The 18,280-nt window shown below is 41.9% G+C and overlaps 2 protein-coding genes across 2 annotated transcripts; one reads left to right on the forward strand and one right to left on the reverse strand.

The window, feature by feature from the left end:
* The first annotated feature begins 7,574 nt into the window (after positions 1-7,574).
* Positions 7,575-9,106, forward strand: LOC129739494 (SH3 domain-containing protein Dlish). The gene is made up of 2 exons (XM_055730966.1): positions 7,575-8,570; positions 8,632-9,106. Exons 1-2 carry the CDS (start codon positions 7,590-7,592, stop codon positions 8,794-8,796), a joined length of 1,146 nt encoding a protein of 381 aa, XP_055586941.1. The 5' UTR covers positions 7,575-7,589; the 3' UTR covers positions 8,797-9,106.
* LOC129739495 (28S ribosomal protein S15, mitochondrial) lies at positions 9,041-10,660 on the reverse strand. Its single transcript, XM_055730967.1, has 4 exons — positions 10,334-10,660; positions 10,139-10,272; positions 9,468-9,663; positions 9,041-9,407 (listed from the first exon to the last, which is right to left on the reverse strand). Exons 1-4 carry the CDS (start codon positions 10,543-10,545, stop codon positions 9,119-9,121), a joined length of 831 nt encoding a protein of 276 aa, XP_055586942.1. The 5' UTR covers positions 10,546-10,660; the 3' UTR covers positions 9,041-9,118.
* Positions 10,661-18,280: the final 7,620 nt, after the last annotated feature.

Here is an 18,280-nt window from a genome sequence, read left to right on the forward strand (position 1 = left end):
AACGAAAATGTATTTGAAACAAAGAAATTTTTATTTATCCCAAAATCAAAGGAAATTTTCCTTTGTTTTCGCGGCACTTTACTTTGAAATAAAAAATCTTTTCGCTGCGTGTATCCATGACTATCGTGCGCTCCGCCTCTGTTCGAGACCAGCAATCCGCTTGGTTTGGCTCGAGGCCCCCCGAGCAGCAAATGGACACGCGCCTGTCTCAGCGCACGTCCGGGGCTTTACGAAACTACTCGAATGATTCCCGGCGGAGACGTCATCCTACCCGGCTCGAGTGACTCACCCGCCGACGACGTGAAGTCACTCTGTCCGAAAGTATTCCGCGGCGTGAATACTCTTCTCCCAACGAGTTCGCCTGAGAAGAAGGTAAAGTCTTATTCCCGCAGCTTCCGTCGTAAGGAGCGCGTTCTACTCGGATACTCCGCGGCGGTGGAGGTATCCTACAAAGCGTTCGCAACGTACCGAGCAGCTCGGCATACACAGAAGGTAAAGTCTTATCTTTGTATGCTTTACTGCTAGGTTCGGACCCACACTACTCAGATGCTCCCCGGCAAAGAAGTCACCCTATACCGGTCACAGACTGATGCTGGTTCCAACTCCTCTGCAGGGCAGTCATGATCCGGGTGAACCCATCGCTGACCACGCGCCAAGTGTTGGCATCGTGAACACAACGTGCTCTGGTGCCTTAACTGTGTCACCGCAGGTTGGGCAGACCGACGAGGCCACATGTTCAAACCGATGGTGATACTGCATGAAGCATCCGTGACCAGTCAAGAACTGCGTCATGGAGAAAACCACCTCTCTATCTCCGATCCATCCAAAATCCGACGTTAGGGATCAAGCGATGGGTCCACCGGCCACGTTCCGAGCTGTCCCACTGGTTCTGCCAGTTGAACATCGAGGCCTCTCTGGCAGGTTTCCGCACATCGGGCATGTGCCTGTGCTCGTAGCAGAAGATATCTTCCTCTAGCATGACCCACAAAATCAGCAGCTACCGAGGACACTGTTTGGTATGCGCTGATAAATCGCAGGTTCATCAGCCGCTGCACGCTGCAGATTACGTTCTATTACCTTGTCTTACTGTTGAGATCACAATAGCGATTGCCTCATCACCAACCAAACCATTGCTAGGAGCAACCTAACAAACCGTTGTTACCTAGCTGTTATTTTTTAGTTCTCCAAAAGTTAATGAACGCGTTTTCCTATCGATTCCGAATCAGTTTAAATTAAGTCCCAGTTGTTAATCTAAACTCAATACTTACGCCATAAGCAAATAGATTTGATTTCATAGACAGACTGTCTAGAGCAGACTTATACCATAGCCTTACAAGCTAGCCCACGAAACTTGTGTAAAAATCTCAACACCCTTTTTGAACTAATTTTTGTTTTTTTGGCTACGATTACGCCTTTTCGAAAACTGGGCACTTTAAAGTTGATTTGTAACTCTTGAACGGCGCAAGAGATGGCACTGTTTGCAGTCAGTTTCTAACGTATTTTTTTTGGTAAAAGCATTTGAAATTTTACACACTTTTTTGACGGTTTTTTGTTCGAGCTTGTACGTCTGTTTTCTGTGCTTATACCGTATTTGTTTATGCCGAGTGTTGCACTAGTGTTGCACTGGTGCACCACTAGGTGCTGTCAAACTGTTTGTTTATTCGGACGGTGTTGCACTGGTTTTGACCTGGTGTTGCACTGCCATCGGGCGGTAGTGCCCCGAAAAAGCGTGTGAGTGAGTGAGGTAGCAATACACTGGCGACGATTTGTTTGTTTTTGTCGGGTACGGTGGACCCGCATAAATGAGGATTATAACTAAACGACTTCCTAAATAGTCAAACGACGATTTGATGAATCGTAAAAAAACGTTTAGCAAATGATAATTCAAACTGTGAAATACATTAATTGAATCGTGAATTCCAAATTCACAGTATTTTTAATATGTCGTTAGGTTATGTAATTGTTAAAAACTGTAAGAAAACTTGTATGGAAGAACTTTTCTACATGCAGTCCAGTTAAGGTTGAGAAACCGATTGCGGAAAATGTATTTGGATCATCGGATTATAATCGTTATAGTTATTTTGAGGAGTTTTCATGCCTTAACGTTTACGTCATTAGTTCACTAACGATTTGACTTTACTTTATTCCAACGTTATTCAAACCGTTTTAGAGATCGTTCGTGAAAATAGCACACACACTAACCCATTTTTTTTTTCATGTACATGGGAGATTTTCGGATAAAAATGACCAATCTATTCTTATTTTATCATTTTATTGAATTTATTTTAAAATTACCAACTTATTTGCCGCAGTGAATTTTGGATGTGATTCCTCCTGTTGCATATCTCAGCATGCCAGCATGCCCTGTAGAACGTCCAAGGGTCCCGGTGCCATCCATAGCACGGATTAGAACTAGGGATCCCGGTAGCGTAACCTGAAACATAAGAAACGAGATTATCGGATTTGTTTAAAAAAAAAGTTGATTTTTTATCACATACCTGATACACACAGTGCCATCGTGCTTTTGAATCCTTTTTGCACCTGCTCCGCCTGTTTGAAGAACCGAATTTCCGCACCGCGCTATCGATAAAAGAGCAAAAACAAAATTTGGATTTAATCCTCGCGGCGCAGTCGGCGCAGTAAAGCAAAAAATAAACAACTGCGTCAGTGGTGCCAGGTTGACTGTTTTATCAAATTTGTATAGATATTAAGATACGAAATTTTATGGTAAATGTTTTAGATGATTATGGGTAGAAACCTTAGAATGTTTCAGATATATCAATGAGTATATTGATTCATATAAGTAATTCTGTTCAATTCATATCAATGTTTTGGATGGAGAATGAATTTTACATGCCATTAGTTTGCATCTTTACATCAGTTTGCAGGTAGCTCACGTATAGAACAAACATATAGTTTACGTATAAATCTTTTTTTCAAAACTCTTGCTGATGGTTCAAACAGCTACAATAACCACAAACACCACCACACCTGCATATCTCCAACTGAAGAGGAAAATAAAAAGATTTCAGAAGAAATTCTCAAAAATTCATGTTCAGTGCTGGACTTAAAATATGCTTGATCTCAAAACTTGACTTGGCATAAGCATTACAGCATAAGCAGTTACTACCCAATAAACATTTTGGCTGCTTAAGAACGGCTATTCGCTGAACAAAAGCTGAGCTAAAGCGTAATTGCTGCTTCAGCTTAATGGTTGAATAAAGACAAACTATAACCTTGTTTCAGCGTTTAAAGAAGTCTCAGTGCAGCCAACGGGAGGAGTTGAAGGGTTGCTTCCATAACACTTTTTCAGCCTTTGTTCAACCTTTCGCTACCATTGGAATTTGACAGACTGTGAACTGTGGTAAAATTGCCTTGCATGATGGCGGCTTGATTGGAATGAGAGGGGAATTTTTGTTTTCCTTATGCAATGAATTTTTTTTTATGATTTCTCATTTAGCAATATTGAAATAAAGAGTAAATTTCCTCACAAATTTTACTTTTGGTGCCCAAAACTGAAAAAAAGATCATTTCTCTCACACTTATTTAAAAAAATATCTTCGGTTGAGAGGCATGTTGGTCGCTTAAGATCGGCAAATTTCCATCGCACCGCAGACTGCATGATTGGTTCTGCGTACTGCGGCATGCGACCAACAAGCCGGAGGTTTGAAAGTCGGGGCAGTAGAAACGAAAAAAAAAAAACAACACAGAGGGGAAAAAGTGGGTGCCAAATATCGGATAGACACATGGTTTTTTTTTTCTTTTTTTTTTGGTTGATCCGTCAATTGACGTTTGATGACGTTTGCTGAATAACTTCTCCAGATCAAGATGATTAAAGGCTGAAGACACGTGAATTAGTAAATTTTTGAGGCCTTCTTTCAGCCAGATTGCTGATTAAAAATTGAACCACGATATTTTTCCAGCGTTTATTCAGCAAAAAGTGTTTGTTGGGTAGTATTCTATTCACACAAAAATGACAAATTAACTGTACTTAAGCCCAAATTGTCCAAAGAAACACTAACCGTTTTTTGTACCGAGAGTTTTCGAGGTTAATTGTCCCGTCTCATCTGTACACGCTCAGCAAGTATGCGTAAGAAACGTCTAAAACAACGAACAGAATAATACAAAATAAAATAAAAGATATTTTCATAAATGCGTAATGATTTTTTGCAAACTATCTGGCATCTCTGACCGACGTTTCGCTCATTTTTGACAGAAATAATGAACGGTATGTTTAACGGTTTCAGATCATTTTTACGATTACAGAAAAATTGAAGGAAATCGTTCATACCATTCCATCACCTTTCCAGATACCATCACTTTTTCACACAAGGTTCATGTTTCATTTTTATGATTTAAATTTTTCGTCGAAGTAAAGTTCAATGAAACAGCTACGTTTACAGAAAGAATCACTTTTTCTGAAGATGTAGATGTATCGTATAGACCGTTTGAGATATAGTTTTTTAGTATGCGGGGAGGGGAGAAAACAAATACGGTATTAATCTTCACACTACGGCTAGGTGCTGCTTCATAATCGCCCAGTACTTCTCGATGGGGCGGAGCTCCGGAGTGTTGGGATGGTTGAACATTTTCGGCACGAAATTGACCTTATTGTCCGCATACCACTTCAGCACGTCCTTGGAGTAGTGGCATGAGGCCAAATCCGGCCAGAAGATTTATTCGCAAATTTGGACATCTTCTGAGTGCGGACATGCTCGGGAACGCAGAACTTATCCTTGGCCGTGAAAAACAGGTTGCTGGGAATCTGTTTGAAGTCGGCCTTCATATATGTTTCGTCGTCCATGATGCAGCATTCAACTTTCGTCAGCATGTTGGATGCAGCATCCTGGCACGGGTTTTGGCGGACTTGTTTTGCTTCTCGTCACGATTAGAGGCCTTTTGTACCTTGAACGTTCGAATCCCAGCCTTAGTTTTTGGCCTTCTGGACAAAACTTCAGCTTCGGCTTCTTAGCCACATCCCGAATGGAGGCGTTCGGGTTTTGGTTGAAGGCCCCAACTACGCGGTTGTGAATTTTGGTGTTGTACGGAATACTTTATCCTTCACTTCTGGGCTTCCGATCGGTGGTCAATCGTTCCTAGAACCGCTTAATCACTCGCTGTTCACACCGTGAAATTCTCGATTCCCAACGTTTTAGCGATGGAACAACGCGAGAGATCCTTGTTCTCGTGATGAATGCGCAAGATTTTATCACGCACGAGCTGTTCTTTCGACTCCATTTCCGCAAGTTTTGATCACAGGACTTGAAAACTTGCAGGATGTAAACAATGCACTATGAACTAAATCCACCCAAATTTTCATTCAATTTTACCTAACGGTTAAAAAGTTAGAGCAATTTCATAATGTGGCAATTTCAACGTGGACACCCTTTATGAGCTAGAAACAATAGTTCTAATTGAAGGAATTCATTTTAGTCAATCGTATTCGGTTTTGCAATCTAGGATATTAATAACTCGAGATTTAGTTTCTGTTGTTTTTAACCCTCCAAAGCTGTTCGGGTCAATATGACCCGAAGCGCACATTTCAAACCTCTTTATCATCATTCCAATATACTGAAGAACTGGGAATTTTGACAAACCAAGTATGTTCTATGAAAATAATGATCAAATTGACGACAAGAAATTGAAATTTGAGTTTTGAAAATCGATTCATTGGTAAGTGAAATACAGCTAAGCAAAGCCAAAACTAAATGTCGATTTTTTAAAGTAAGATTTTTTTCTACCGGAAGATTTGAGATAACGGTCAAAACTTTCATTGGACCCCAACATATCTATACATTGTCGGATAGATGGATTCTTCACGATTTCAAACATCAAAGAAACACTTAAATACAGAGAAGCTATCAAGAGTTATGAGTATTTTAAAAATAAAATTGATTTTCCGGACTTTTTACTTTCTGAACCAGTTTCTGATAACCTGGTAATAGTTTTCGACTTTATTTTGGAATGTTGAGTAAGAGGACTAAATTACCTACACATTGAATATAATATCATTAAAATCGGTTTACATTTACAGCCAGGAGAACAAAATCAAACAACAACTCAAATTTCCCCGAAACGGATATTTTGCGAACGGCTTTGGAAGATTAAATTTTCTAATGGCGCTCAGTTCAGTCTGATCGAAGGCCAGCCGCATGGTCAAACAATGGCAACAAGAAACCAAATAGATTAATAGTAATAAATTTAAAAAAAACCATGAACCGCAAGTTCCAACGCATTATTTATCTATCAACTCTAAAACCGACGAGCTATGAAAAGTCATGGACGGGACACTGGTCAAGGATGCAATGGAAGAAACCCAGTGCTGTGTGCGGATTTTGGGTATACCATCATGTCACCATCTACCGCCCAGTTAAGCGGTTTTTCAACTTCAAACATGTGTAATAAAAAAACGACGGCAGATTTTTATTCGCTTTCTTTTCCAATACATCTCAAAACTGCTCTACTTTAAATAAGAAATTTAGTGGAATGCGAAAAATGTACGCTTTTAAAAATAATTAACTAAACGTTGAGGTGTTCAACTGGCCCTATCACCGCCCACTCGACTTTTTCGGGTATCGATAATGTTTTCTTAAGGAAAAACTATCTAAACAACAAGGAAACAGTTCTTTTTAATATTGTCGATGTCTCGAGCTGTCAAAACCATATTTTGGATCTTGAGAGAATACATTTTGTGAAATCTTTCCCGCAAATTTTGTACAAATTTTAACAAAGTGCGTTGACTGACAAAATGATGATTCCCGGCAAACAGCCTCAAGTAATCGGTTACTTTCAGCGATAAAACATCATTTTAAACGTAATCAAACTAAATGCTTCTTACAATTCACACTTTTGACACAATACATGCGTTAAAAACAAAGAAATTGTGCGTGACCGGTAATTAGGAACCCACACTTTTATTTATACACCAATTACCGCCCATCACTAAACGCTTCAAAAAACAACAACTATTGAAAAAATCGAAAATTTTCCGATGCAAATCTATTCTACAAAAATCAAACTATCGTTTCAAGTCGTTTGTAGGACAAATAGGTACTATTTAGTAAACAAAACCCCTTTTTTCCCTAGGAGCACAGTTATGCTTAGTTCGCTAACAGGCGTCGAATTGAATAATTTGACCGTAAACGAAAAACTAAATATTTTATTTCTGGCTATAGTTAGCATAATTAAGTGATGATTTTTCAGTGAAATGGTCGAACAATGATGCCGACACAGAACACAGGTCTTATTTTTGGAGAAAAAATTCCAGTTTTTTCGAAATACACACAAAAGGGTGATTTTGGGCGGTAAATGGTGTCTGGGCGGTGAATGGTGACTTGATGGTATTATCGATTGCATCAAGGCGATGATCTATCGTGCACGATGTTGAAGGTGTAATTCGGCGAGCGGCGGGCGATTTTCAACATATTCAGTCAACTAATCTGAAATCAAATTTTTCACCAATACTTAAAACTTTACTTAACTTTTCGATAGTTCACTTGATTATGGTTTACAAGTTACAACGATTTAACAAACCTTTGAAACATAAAAAAATATCTTATAGTTCCAGTTAAATTAATTTTAAATCTTTCATGAATAATAAGTTCCATTATATTTATTCGACAGCCATCGGAAGCGACATCGACAAGGACCTGTCGAGTAGTTTGGGTTTGAACCATGGCATGGGTCGCATCACCGGTTCCGCTAGCATCGAAACGCTGGTCCGCGTTGGCATCGAAAAGGAGCATGGTCTCAGTCCGGACAGCAAGATGGTTGTGCTGCACGATTTCACACCTTGCGTAGATGACGAATTGGAGGTGAAACGGGGCCAGATAGTTAACATTCTCTATCGGGAAAATGACTGGGTGTATGTCATCGGTCAAGATACACGACAGGAAGGATTTATCCCGTTTTCATACTGTGCCCCATTCAACACTCAGCTGGCAGATTTGGCCATCAAGAAAAAACTTCCAAGGGATGTCTCGGTTGGTTTGGCAAACAATGACCTCACTGACGGCATTCCGGATATAAATGTCGACGTACTTGATGACAGTGCTCCTGGACTGATCGGACTGACCAATTCATTGAAACACTCGCAGGCGAGTCTAAGCTCCGAGCCTGATTTCTTGCCATTCTCCAAAGACCCCAGTGGTCGTTACATTGTGTTGTACACATTTATAGCTAGAGATGAAAACGACGTTTCCGTTGAGCGGGGAGAATTTGTAACCGTCTTGAACCGAGAGGATCCAGAGTGGTTTTGGATAGTACGCAGCGATGGCCAGGAGGGCTTCATTCCATCCGGATTCGTTTATCCGGCTGAGAATATCCTTCAGGGACAGGCTAAACAACAAAACATGGCAAACGGTAGCAACGGAAATGGAACCCAAAATGTTAACCCGATGAATGATTCCAATCCAAATCTATCGCAAATGAACAACCTTGGTGGGGGATCCGTTATGAACTCCGTTGGCCAACAGCAACAACAACAGCAGCAACAGTCTCAACAACCGGGCATAGGATCTGACGATCTACGATACCACGGAACAGAGCTTGTTATGCTTTACGATTACAAGGTGAGATGAAATTTTCGATTTCCATTCGAACTTATTCAATAACTTTTTTCCCTTTCTGAAGGCTCAAGCACCGGACGATTTGTCGGTGCGTCGCGGGGACTGGATCTACGCCGATCTGAACAATCAAACCGTCGATGGATGGCTATGGGCTTACGCACCGAAAACCCGCAAGTACGGATTCATCCCCAAAGCATACGCTCGACCGCCGGCCATGACCAGTTTGTAGCAACGAATTTGACGGGACTGTCCATTCCAAGTGACCTTGTTTATAAGTTGATTATTATAATATTTTTGTACGCGTTTCACCTATATTTAATTAACTTTATCCCGTCCTTATAAGAGATGACCTTATCGCTCAACAAGCAGACTGTCAAAACGTTCTTCCGCATTTGAATGACATGAAATTTTAAAAAATAGCTGGTAAAGTGTAGAGGTACTTGAACAAATCAGTATACACAATGAATACTCTATTAGCAACTAATATAATTATTATATTTTTATACATAAAATAAACAAAATATGTTTTGTAATCCAAACGCTCGCGTTGTTTAATCTTGATCTTCTGGCTTGGTTTCCAATAGTTTTCGTTTTTCCTGCAGCTCTTGGTACTGCTTTTTGACGACTTGAATCTGTTCGGCCGATACCGTCACAGGAATTTTACACTCGATCTGCTCCCGTCGAATGAATTCAAGGTTCTCTAGCTTTTTGGCTAGGAAATCCAGCTGTTGTGCCTCCAGTTGCTCGCGGTAAGCCTGCAAGCGGGTGCTCTTAATGTCTTCGCAGTGGATGTCCGTCAGCTTACGAAGCGAATCTTTTCGTGTGATCCAGTGAAAGTGACTAAAAAATAAATCAAACTGTTATAAAAATGTCCTTGGGAAAAAAGTCATGCTTCCTTACGTCGGGTAAGGTTTGTAGACCAAGTCCAACTTCTCCAGGATGTACTCGAACCGGCGATAGTCCCATCTTCTTAGATAGCGAAGGAAACGTTTCCGTTTGTCGATCAGTTCCTTAAGATGCACTTTGGCGCCCGAATGGCGGGGATATTTTTCCATGACCTCCTGGAGGCTACGAATTTGGGCTGTCATCAGACCCACTGCGAATTATGCGAAATGATCTTTTCAGTTATTTACGTTTGTGTAAATCGAAACATTATTCATAGTCCTTCTACGCAACTGAGTCTCATGTGTAAAAAATGCAAATTGAGGAAAACGCTTTTAAAGTTTTTTTCTGCCATCTACCCTATATGAGCGGCATGCCATTCATGGTAAGGATTTTAGAAAATTTGCGAACAGTTGGTGTACAAAAACCTTTTGATTTCCAGATTATTTAGCATGAAAAGGAACATTTTTCATTGATAACTCAATGATAAAAATTCACATCTGACTTTATGCATAGAAGGGAAGTACACTCGAAATTAATTGATGATACTCAAATACGAGCGTACAAAAATAGATAGACTGAGCTGATTACCCAGGACATGGTAAATTCATCAACAAATATAAAATGTAAAAGCCGTTTTTTAATCTTAAGCCTAAATATTTTTGGTTTGGTTAGCCATAGATACTTACATTTCGCTTCCATTGAGCCATAGTCAAGGTCGTGCCTCTGAACCCGTTTTACCATTTCTTCCCGGAAATTCTCCAACATCTCCCGGCGTCGATTGTGCTCCAACGAAAACATATTTTTCACTGTTTCATCGGCGCTGTAATAAATTTAAATTTAACCTGACTCATTTTCAATCATATTTCGAGAGGAACACCTACCTCTGCAGCTCCTTCGACTGCCGATAGTCCTTTAGTAGTTCCGTTCCGGCCATCGGCCGCATCGCCTGCAGATCTCCACTCTTGGCCGGTTTATAGCATGGAATTTTCTCCGGTCGAACCCATTTTATTTTGAGATCCGATTTGAAGGCGTAGTTCCGCGAGATCATTGCAGCACTGCTGGTTAGGCTATTCAGCTTGCCCCAGATGTTCATGGTGAGGATTTTAATGTCGGAAAATTAGGAAAACTTCGCAGAAATCTGAGATAACTTTTTATTCCGGCGGAAAATCGAAACATGCGGAATATAAACAAACGGGTGACATAATTTTTGTTTTGCGGTCTTCGACTCCCTTTAGAAACACTTTGCACACTGAAAAGCAAAACACAATTTCTACTCCGGTTTTGTGTTTTCAAACTTTAAAATGAGTTCTCTTTGAGATGGTTACACACAAAAAAAAATCTTAATTACCATTTACCAATCAAATTGGTAATTCTAAAAAAGTTCTTAATTTGGTAGTCGTAGTAGAAGAATTAAAAAAAAAATCATTGAATTGCAGGGTTGCAGGAATTTGACAAAAAACAGCAAAACATTGTTTTCAAGAAAAAGTTTCAACTGCATTTTGACTTTGACTAAGTAAAGAAATTGTCGGTAATAATTCTAAATTCAGTAAAAAAAATTTAAACTACGAAACTTTAATTTAGAATTTTCTACATTACGAATCCCCAACGGGTGGACTTTGAAAACAGAACTGATAGTTCTGAATTCAGAGATCTTTATTTCTCGGTGTCTTTATATTCTCAGTTATGTTAATTATGATTCAAGGTGCTGAATTCTGAATTTCAAATTTGATTTCATTTTTATTCATCCTGAATCCTAAATAAGGATTCCTTATTCTGCAAGTGTAGTTCAGAACTTCGGAATCTTGATTCCGATTCTTATTGTTGATATTCGCATGCGGAACGAATAACTTGAATTTCGCATTTTGAATTCTGAGCGCGGCTTCTAAATTTTGATGATCTCGCTTTTTGATTATGATTTCTAACGGATTCTGGAATCCAAATTCTGACAACTGAATTTCTGACAACCATGGTTGTCCATTCCTCCCCGAGCGGCTTGAAAAGTGCAACTCAGTGAACTTTTCGTTCTGAAACACTTGCCCTGCTCTGTTAAGACGCCAGGCGCACACCCAATCTAGGAGCAGAGAAGGCTTCGCCAGGGTGAGAGCAAGAGAAAAAAATCATCACATTAAGTGTAGGGGAGCAGCGCTAAAGCATCTCAGTAGGTTTTGTTCGTTCCCAACAAGAAAAGGAAGAAGAAGAAGCAATATAGTTTCGTGCTGTTTGTTTGCCTACTGTGGTAGGAAGAGAAGGAAAAAATTGCACTTCAGTTGTGTGTTTCGAGATTTCTCCTTCACACACAGTAGCGTTGCTATTGGGGCACCGGTTTTGCTCAGCACTCGGCTTCGGTTGAACTCGGAAACGAGTGTTGAGCATTTCGGAAGGAAGTGTGGTGCTCTACAAATCGTAGAAGATAACGGTGCGATTTACACAGCGCACTGTCTTATTTGAGAAGTGCGGACCAACCATGCTGACAACTGAATTTCTGACAACTGAATTTCTGATTCTTCTAAATTTTGAATCCTCTTTAAAGTATTCTGAATATTGAATTCTTAGTTCTGAACTCATAGCTCATTTTTATAAGAATGAACAATTAAAACTATGTGTTCTGAATAATAAATATTGAATTTTTGGTTCTGAATTCGGAGTGCATGGAATTTTCAAATGCTTTTTTAAATATGAGTTCTTAATTTAGAATACTGACTATCAAACACAGAATTTTGGGCTTAGGAATCCTCAATTACTAATTTTGAAAAATGAATTCTTAATATTCTCTTTTCTATTCTAAATTATAAATTCTATTATTCTCAGTAATGAATTAAGAATTCTCAAATTGGAATCTAAATTCTGCATTCTGAATTCTGAATTCAAAATTCTTCGTCCGCATCTAGAATTCTTAATGCTGAATTCAAGATTTTGAAACCAAAACTGTGCTTCTAAATTTTCATTCTAAATTCGGATTCCGAATTCTGATTATAAATCTTATTCTAAGTTCTGAATGTGTAGTTTTTAATTTTTAGACCAAAATGAAAAACTTAAATTTTTGAAACATTTTCTTCCAAATTCTGTATTTATGTTTTGAATTTTTCATCTGACTTTTGATTTCCCTATTTTGAATACTGATTTTTCAGTGCTGAATTTATGTTTTTCATTTCATTTGAACTTCCTATTGAGAGTTCTCGCTTTTTTTTTTGTAAATTCTTTATTTGAAACGGCTCATACCTTTAGGCTTTAAGAGAGTTCTGGCTTTGGAATTCTCAATTCCGCATTTATGCCATATTCGTTGTTACATTTAATTCTATGTATAGAAATTTTGATACGATGTTAGGAGCAAATACGCAAACTATTACTTTTAACCCATTTCCCATCAAAAGCGCAAGAGCGTGTACACCTGAAATACACATGATCACCCCTAGGGGATGATAAACAAACATTCGGACACTGAACCAAAACAGCTGAAATAAATCCAGAGGGATGAAGGCTTGTCAGCCAAACATCGGTACACTGTTGGATTGTACAGAACGAATGTCGGCCATAAGAAGAAGGAGATGGAAAATTTCACCTGCGGAGGAGTTTTGTTTTTTCAGTTGGCAAAACTGACGCGTCGGTCGAAGAAGTGCCGCGATTGAAGCAACCGCGAAAAAAGAAGCCATCCGTATTGGCATCGGGAAAAGGCCAGCCAACAGCCATACGACAGGGCTACCAAGCCAGCTAACTAGGGCTCAAGAAAGTCCCCGACGGGACAAGCGCCAAAAGGAGCCTCACGGAGACAGGCAGTGCCACCAAGCTAGTCATCCGGGGCTAAAGAAGTTCCCCGACGGGAGAATTGCCAGTAGGAACCATCTGAGATAAGACAGGCTAACACGTTGCTCACCCGGGGCTCGAGCAAATTCCCCGAGGGGAAAAGGGCCATTAACCAGCTTGCCGAGAAAGACGAGGCTACCACGCTTGCTACCCAGGGCACGAGCAAAATTCCCGGAAGGAAGAGTACTAAAAAACACCATCCGATAGAAGGTAGCAGCCACACCTTAGCCACCCAGGGCAAGCAAATTTCCCGAGGGGAAAAGTGCCGAAAAGCACCACGCGGAAGGCTCCGGCGACGATATTCAGGCCAGCAAAAATACAAGGCACTCGGCGTATCAACATCCAAAGGGGTCGGAAGTGAGTTGAGGTTAGATTCTTTCAACAAATTCCTTTTCTAACCCCACTTTTCCGTCCCAATAGGACCCCTTTTTTTGGACGATATTTGGCACTTTTTCGGACACCCCTTTTGGACGCCTTTTGGCATTTTGACACCTTTTTTGGACACTGTTGTAACTTTTTCGACATCTTTTTTGGACGCCTTTTTGGCACATTTTTTGTCACCTGTTTCGACACCTTTTGGACACATTTTTTGGATACTTTTGTTGACACCTTTTGGCACCCTCTGGTGACACATCGGCTCCGGGTTCAGCACTTGGTGCGCTATCCTCTTCGCCAGTCGGGGGAGCGTTTTTTGGCCAGAAAGCCACTGCCGGAAAACCTCAAGTTTTTGCCGCCTATGCAGTTGTGCTCGCGGTGCTCATTGCACCCAAGGCGTCGAGAAGCGCCAAGGTTCCCCAAGGGAAGGTACGCGCGAGAGGAGCGAGTGGCGTCGAGGGATCAGCGGAGGGCGTTCCCGGTTGCAACCGGGGAAAACATCCTTGGTCATCGGATGACCACAAAGAAGCAGCATTTCTTCCGGAGAACCACCGGAACAACGGGATCCAGCAGGAGAATCTGCGGGTTCAGCGGCCCAAGCCGGAACGCGCAGGGTCGCGTGTCAGCGAACCACGAGTTGCGCAATTTGGTCGACTGCCTTCAGATGGCAGGGCATTCGGAGATGTGCTCCGAGAAAAGGTTCCCGGAAGTCGGGTCAGCAGCATGCGGAAAGGGAACAATGTAAGTCGCTCTTGAAACTTTATATTTTGAGGGAAATAAAATGGGTTTTCCGAATTTAGCAACACATTAATGTTGCCATCATAATTATGTTTGCGTTTGTATTCTTTGTGGCATCAAAGCCATTATTATCCCGTCACAAATGGCGCCCAACTAAATCGAACCTTGTTATGTTTTGATTGTTCGATTAATTTACTATGAGCTAGTCACAAAAATTGTCATTATTTTGTGGATATGCTTATGATTATTATCATTAATTAATAATCATTATTATTATTCGTTGATTATTATTATTATTGCTCTCTTTTTGAAAAACATCGTATCGTTCGTCGTCAAATTTCGTTTAGTAACACACTTTTACTGGTGTTTTGATCCATTATTATGAATTCTCGAATAGAATTACTGCACCTCAATGACGAGGAAATATCATATGAATTGGCCTTGCGCCATGCAACAAACCTAGCCCCTGGCACCAGACGTGCCAAGGTGGTCAAATTAAAGGCACTGGTCCAAGAGGACATTTTAAGAGAAACCAATTACGTTAGTTCTGAATACGCGATGTCTCCGGAATCAAATATTGAAGCCTGTCAGATGGCACTTCAGGAATTAAAAAATCTTGTAGATTCGGCAATACTGAATGGCAACTCGGAGCAAATGGCTTGCGCTCGGTCGAGGCTGCTACATTACCGGCAACGTTTGTCAATAATACCTCCGGTCTCTTCGGTGAAGGAAGCGCGGAAGATTTTAAGCGATTTGGTCGAGATGTTGATTTCCGAAATCAGCAGCGCTGTCAACAAAGTGGTGCGCAGTGATTCGGGAAATTTAAGTGGTAGATTAAGTGAGCCTAGCAGTGAAATAGCGGAAGGCAGAGATGAAGACGACAATCCTGGCTGGGGTCAAGCGATTCCAAATCGACGAAGAGGTGCTACAGGTCAACAAAATCCAGCACGAGAGCAGGTCGAAGGGTTAGCTGGAAGGCAGCAAGTGCAGGAGGACGTCCGGAGTCCAACGAACTTCAACATTGAAGCGGAAGGGTGTTCAAGGTCCGTAGACGTTATCGACGAGCTGCGTGTGGATCTTCAACATCGGCAGAGGAGGCAGCGAAATTTGGGTGGCAGTTCTCCACACTCCAGCCGAAGCTTCGGACACGAGGAGCAGCGGATGGTGAAGGCGATTCACAACTGGCCATTCAAGTTTCGGGGTGAAAAGGACACAACTTCACTCAACATTTTCCTCGACAGGGTCGAGACGTTCGCCAGATCCGAAGGGCTCAGCGATCGAACCATTCTTGCTTCAGTAAAGCATCTTCTGTTGGAGGACGCACTTGATTGGTATTCCAGGGCGTTAGCCCAAGGTCTTCTTCTTTCGTGGTCAGCATTCAAGCGAGAGATTCGTCGTGAGTTCTTGCCGAGTGGATATGCACAAATACTGCGACAAGAAGCCAGTTTTCGATATCAAGGTCCCGATGAACCCTTTGGCAAATTCTACCGTGACATTTCAACATTATTTCGTTTCATCGAGCCGCCACTCACCGAGGAGGAAATGATGTTCATGGTGAAGAAGAACATGAACATGGAGTACGCTACCATCGTTACAGCACGGCAACCGAGAACACTGGTGGAGTTATTGGATGTATGCAGCAACTTCGATGAGACCAGGCTGTTGTTAAGCAGACAGCGCAGGATTCCAATACCCCATACAGCTCTTTTGGAACCAAACTTCGCTACACCGGCGCCGGGTCGTGCACAAGCGACGCAGCATCAACAGCAGCGTTTCAGCAGGGTTCATGCAGTGGAAACCGATAATCAAGAAAGAGTAGTAACGGAGCAACCGACTACGTCTTATCAACAGGCAGAGGAGCACACGACTCCACAAGACTTCGTCGATTGGCAGGAGAAATACGAACAGTTGTACGAGCAAGTTTGTGCCATGAAGCTTCAACTGGAGCGCAGACCGAATCGTTTCAACACAGGGCTACAGCAGCAAAACTCTCCACAGCGTCAGGAACAGCGTTTGCAACCGCCTACAACTTCGACAGGTCAGTACAATTTTTCGAATCGGCAAGGCAGTCAAGCGGAGAACTATCGAATACAACATCCGTTGCAACAACAAGCTAAATGGGCGCCGCGGCAGCAGCAGCTTCAACAGCAGCAGCCTCAACGGCAATTTCAACAGCACAACCAACCGCAGCTCCAGAACCAGCAGCTTCAGCAAGCAGCTAGCAACATGTACGATCTAGATCCTGTTCAGCATACAGCGTACCGTCCAGCGCTTTGCTGGAACTGCGATGAGGAGGGGCATAGGTTTCCGGATTGCACGAAGGCACAGGCAATTCTCTTTTGCTACAGATGCGGTCGAAAAGGTTACACGTTACGCAGCTGTCGTGTTTGTAACAGCGAAGCGGAAAACGCTGCAGCGAGGAAGTGGTAGATGAAGGGCCAGATTCTTCGCAACACATCAATCAACCTTCAATACCCCCCGATTTACAAAACATCAACTCTATTATAATTAATCCCGGACATGACAATCGTCCACACGCCGTTCTGGACATCTTAGGAAAGAAAATCACAGCTTTGTTGGACAGTGGTGCGAACTGTTCTTTGTTAGGTGGCAGTAAAGCACAGATTGTAGAAGAGCTTGGACTGCGAAAGGAAGCACTGAATGGTGGGATCAAGACAGCGGATGGAACTCCACACAAAATCAATCACTTCACACGTCTACCGATATCATACAATAATCGAAATGAAATTTTACCAGTCCTTCTTGTGCCAAGTCTGCCTGACTGCGCCATCATGGGCATGAACTTTTGGCAAACGTTCGGAGTCAAAGCAGTATGCTGTTCAATGATTACTGAGCAAGAATTTGAAGCAGAGCCGATGAAGGAACTATCGGTAGAACAACGCCAGATACTGAACAAGACAATTAAGCTATTCCCGAAAGCCGAGGAGGGGAAATTGGGAAGAACGGAGCTTTATGAACACCGTATAGATGTGGGCAACGCCACGCCACGGAAGCAGCGATACTATCCAATGTCTCAATATGTCCTGGAGGAGGTTAACCGTGAAGTAGACAGGATGATCTCGCTGGATGTGATCGAGGAGGCAGTTTTCTCGCCATGGAACAACCCTCTTGTGGCAGTTAAGAAGAAAAACGGGAGTTACCGCGTCTGCTTAGATGCAAGGCATCTAAATTCCATCATGGTCAACGAGGGCTACCCTATCCCACAGATTTCTTCGATTATCAACAATCTAGGAGGCTGTTCATTCATATCGTCGATAGATCTCAAAGATGCTTTTTGGCAAATGCCGCTTCACAAGGAATCGAGGCCTCTGACGGCATTTACTGTACCTTCCCGAGGGCACTTTCAATTCAAGGTGGTCCCTTTTGGGCTCTGCACAGCCAGCCAAGGTCTGGCGAGGATTATGACTCACTTGTTTGCGGACATGGAACCGTACGTTTTCCATTATTTAGACGACATCATCATATGCTCCAAATCGTTTGAGGAACACATCTCAGTCCTTAAGGAAGTCGCAGCCAGACTACATCGAGCAAAGCTTACTATTTCGGCCGAGAAGTCCAAGTTTTGCCGTCAGCAGATCAAGTATCTCGGTTACATTCTCAGCGAAGGAGGCTGGAAAGTGGACGACGAGAAAGTAGAGTGTATTGTCAAATTCCCCGTACCTACAACCAGGAAGGAAGTCCAACGGTTTCTGGGAATGTGTGGGTGGTACCGTCGTTTCATCTCCGATTTCTCCCGTATTGCCGCTCCCATCACCGAGCTTACGAAAACCAAAACGAAGTTTCGTTGGACAGCAGCAGCCGAGGAATCCTTTCTAAAACTTAAGTCGGCCCTAGTAACAGCTCCGGTCTTAGCCATGCCGGACTATACGAAGACATTTTCTATCTCTTGCGAT

This window comes from Uranotaenia lowii, chromosome 1 (assembly GCF_029784155.1).
Source record: "Uranotaenia lowii strain MFRU-FL chromosome 1, ASM2978415v1, whole genome shotgun sequence".
Taxonomy (NCBI): Eukaryota; Metazoa; Arthropoda; class Insecta; order Diptera; family Culicidae; genus Uranotaenia; species Uranotaenia lowii.